Here is a 4525-nt window from a genome sequence, read left to right as displayed (position 1 = left end):
ACCAATTGATAAACTAACTTTCATCTCTCACAAAAAAAAATATAATATCTATAACTTTCATTAACGGTTAAATGATGACATAACTATATACAGGGCCGGCCCAATCAATCTGGAGGCCCTGTTTTAATTTAATAAATAGGCCTAAATCTAAAATATATATAATTTAATAATAAAAAAATACACTAAAAATTCAAAGTATTGTTTAAACTAATAATATCTTTTTATACAATATAAAGTTTCTAACTACTTAAAAAGAGCCTTCCTCCTAACACTTTTTGAAGCAAATTCATCAACCAAATCCTCATATTTTACTGTCTCCAAAAGATCATTTTCAACTGCTATCAACGCCAATCCGTTAAGTCTTTCTTGTGACATGGTAGACCGCAAGTAAGTCTTTAACAACTTTAATTTTGAAAAGCTTCTTTCTGCAGAAGCAACTGTCACAGGAATAGTCAACAAAATTCTATATGCAATAACTGTATTAGGAAAACAATCCAAGCCTTTTGAAAATAATAATATATCAGTAGGTCTTATGATTTCTTCAGGCAACATTTGTCTTAGTAACTTTAATTCCTCAAAAAATTCATTCCCGTCAATGTCAGATTGCTCATTATGTTTCAGTACTCGTTCAAAGTTACTACAAAAAGACTTCAAAGTTGCATCATCCAATGATTGTAACTTGTGAGAAGTAAACAAGAAACCAAAAATACTTTCATACTCTTGGTATTGCTCAAATCTCTTATTAAGAGAAACAACAGCTTGATCAACAAGGTAAAGAAAATAATTAACCCTGAAAGATTCCTCTTCAGATAGCTCGACTGCTGGTGTATTCAAATTCTCATCAAACTGTCTTTTTCTTTTAATTATACGCCTTTGAGGAAATATTGGAGCGATATTCAATTCAACCGCAATTTCCTTAGCATTAACCAATGCCTTATGAAAACCTGTTTCTCTATATCCTTCAAAAAATGAAATCAACTCCTTTATTTTTTCCATAGCAACATCAATAAGCATATCCTTTTCCTGTAAAAGCTTGCTAACAAAATTAATTGCAGATAATATTTCAAACCAAATAATTATAGCCATCAAAAATTCAAAATCACCAAGCTCATTAGTTGCTAAGGATTTAGCTTCATTTTGTATCTTAGGATCGAGATCATGTTCTGACACTTCAAGTAAAGCTTCTGTAAAATCTGACATTTGAGTTCTTATAGCTTTGACACTTTCAACACGACTTTCCCAACGAGTGGATGATAATGATTTTGGAGTCAACCCTTTTACATTATCTTTCAAAATTTGCCATCTCTTTGTTGAATTAGCAAAAATTGTGTAAATGCGTTGAACAACTCCAAAAAAATTCCTAGCTTTATTACAAGAGTTAGCCATATCACACAATGTCAAATTAAGACTATGACAACCACAAGGAGTATAAAAAGCTCTTGGATTTATGTCTAAAAATCGCTTTTGTACACCTTGATGTTTTCCTTTCATATTTGACCCATTATCATAACCTTGTCCTCTTACATCAAATAGGTCGAGACCAAGTTCTTTCAATTCATTTTGTAAAACATCATACTTTATCAAGAGCTCCTGCTTGAGATTGAATTAACTCTTCAATTTTTTTCCTTTTCTTACGTTTATCATTTCCACATTCATACTTTCTATTCTTAGGAGGCATAATAGGAGGCATAGTAAAAAAAAACCTGGAATATCTCACAATGTCTTGTGTCCGCCAATGATCAACTCTGCAATATTTACTAGCAATCGATCTATTTGTAGCCTCGTTGTTAAATTAAGTTCCTACAATAAATTATTAATTAGTGCAAGCAAAAATAGTACCAGAAAAAAAAACATGTTTGTAATCATCATAAAATGGGATTATTAATAATACTTTAATTATATTATCACTATTTTTACTAACACTACTATGAAATATACAGAAAATAAAATGCTCCAAAATTAATTATTTTTAATTTTATCTTACTGTTGTTGATATTTTCTATTACAATTAATTCTAAATTTTAGATTCTATCATAAACTATTGTCTATTGAGATAATTGAATGAGTCACACACATAGAAATGACATACTCTTGACACAACAATATAAAAAGCACTTCTTTGACAGCTTGCAATCTTTCTATCACACTTCTTTGACAACTTGCAACCTTTCTACTTTTCAATTAGTTTTTAATATGAACTAATCAAAACTCAAAAGTATAAAGTAATAAAAAAATACAAAATAATCTCATAACTCATTATTCTACTTATACCATTTATTTGACAGCTACTACTCGGCACTCACTATTCTCTATTCATTTCTCCATCTCTATTCTTTTCTTCTTTCTTCTTTGAAACCTAACTTAACCCATTTCTTCTTTTCTTTTTACAGTAAAATTAACTCAACCAATTTTAGAATTTTAGGAGAAAAAAAACACAATAGAGCCATGGGAGAAAGAATCATAAACCAAGAAACACATACAAGTTTCTATCTATGTATGTTCTTTCTTTAATTTTATATTTTTTTTCTTTCAAAACATGAAGATAAACTACTTTGATTTGAACAAACTTACCGATTAAACTGCACTGCCGTCGTCTCACACTCTCACCGTCGCCGTTTTGTTTTTTTCTTTCTAATATTGTTTTGTTTTTGGTTTATTATGTGATGTATATAAACAACTTTGTTTTGGGTTTCTTTAATGCCGACGTTTCATTTTCCTTGGCGTCTTTTCGGTTTTAGGTTGCGTTTGGAATGAGGAAAAATAATATATATTTTAAATTTTTTCATATTAATTAGATTTAAAAAAAAAAAAAATAGGCCCCCAAAATTTTGGGGCCCAGTTCCATAGAGCCTGTTGCGCCTGTGAAAGGCCGGCCCTGACTATATATAAAGGGGATAGGTGGTTTTGGGCCGACCTTTGTTTCTTTCACAAATACCCTCAATTAACTTCTTCTTTTATATTTGTTTATTATTTTAAAAAGTAACTTCTTTTCTTATATTTGTTTAAAAATAATAATAATTAAAATAAAAAGAATTAACACATAGTGGTTGTAGAGCAGTTGTAACCATAAATAACTTCCTGATTCCTATTCAACATTTCGAATTTTTCAGTTGTTGTAATTTTATATAACTTCTTTTAAAGAAATATAACTTCCTATTTTATATTCAACCATTTTGGATTTTATACTTATCTATAACACTAACAAGGTTAATCCGAAATAACATAAAAAAATAATCAATTATTTTATTTTTGTTTTATTATTTACCATATTTTTTTGCTTTGATATTTCAATATGATAAAATAAAATATTTTTAATGCATATCTTTGATTTTTTGATAAAATAATGTATAACTATTGAGAAAAATTATTTTATCTTAATGAGTTATTAAATAAATACTTATTTTATTTTTGGACATAACAATTTATTTTAGTAAATTATTTTACATAATGTATAAATATTTATTAAATGTTAAAGCACATAAACTAGGTAGAATGAAACTCTTTAACTTAAATAATTACGTGTTTACATAATGTATAAATATTTATTAAGTATTAAAGCACATAGACGACTAGGTAGAATGAAACTCTTAACTTAAATAATTAGGTGTTTATATATAAAATAAATTACATCAATGATAAAAAAAAATTAATTACATCAATGCTACAAAAATGTTTGTCATATATATTATTTATTGAGTACTATAACTATTTAATGTGGTGTTTTGGTCTGACCTATTTTGATATCAATAATATCCTTAAAAAATAATTTTATTAGTTTTAAAATGAATTAATGAAGAAATTCAAAATTAAAAAAAAAGGTCAGTCATATATTGTGAATATTAAATACAAGTAATGGAACAGTTATTATAAATAACAATCAACTTCAAATTCATCTTCTATAACAATAAGGGGATATGAGATTTTGCTAAGACCTTTTTATTCTTTCAACATTACCATTATATAACTGCCTTCTTATTCCTACTTTTCTATTTAACTGTAAAAATTCATTGCCATTTCCTCTAAAGAAATAATATTTGTTTAGCCGATTTCTTTATTTTTATTAGTTTTTCCCTTTTTACCTTCCAATAAATTTATCATGTGTGAACAATAAGTTTTAATTACACTTTCAATTTTTCATTAACAATGTTTTGATAATCTTTATGTAACATTTTTCTTTCTCTCTTACTTCAATATCTAAAACAGAGAAACAATAGAGACATGGGATAAGGGAAAACTGGATGAACATAATTCTTGGTGTGTTGTCTTAGAGAAACTGGGAGAATGATTCCTGAGCATATCGACAACCAAAGAGTATTGCAAATGTAAGTAACACGATATAGATTCTTTCTAATTACTTACTTCCATATTTATATTTTAACTATTCATTTCTTTTCTGTTACCCGATCCATTTTTATGACGTAATTTACTTTCCTTTGCCTTAAAGATTTTTAAAGTTGAGACTTCATCTTGCATTTAATATTCACTATCTTCTATACCTATAGATAAAAGGGGATATACTCTTTTG

At 27.5% G+C, this 4525-nt stretch overlaps 1 protein-coding gene across 1 annotated transcript; it reads right to left on the bottom strand.

The window, feature by feature from the left end:
* Positions 1 to 243: 243 nt before the first annotated feature.
* LOC127113501 (uncharacterized) lies at positions 244 to 1491 on the bottom strand. The gene has a single exon (XM_051046497.1). The coding sequence runs from the start codon at positions 1489 to 1491 to the stop codon at positions 244 to 246; it is 1248 nt and encodes a 415-aa protein (XP_050902454.1).
* Positions 1492 to 4525: the final 3034 nt, after the last annotated feature.

The sequence above is a fragment of the Lathyrus oleraceus genome, chromosome 1 (genome assembly GCF_024323335.1).
Source record: "Lathyrus oleraceus cultivar Zhongwan6 chromosome 1, CAAS_Psat_ZW6_1.0, whole genome shotgun sequence".
Lineage (NCBI taxonomy): Eukaryota > Viridiplantae > Streptophyta > Magnoliopsida > Fabales > Fabaceae > Lathyrus > Lathyrus oleraceus.
The sequence above is the reverse complement of the archived record's forward strand: the minus strand, read 5'-3'. Positions and strand labels throughout refer to the sequence as shown.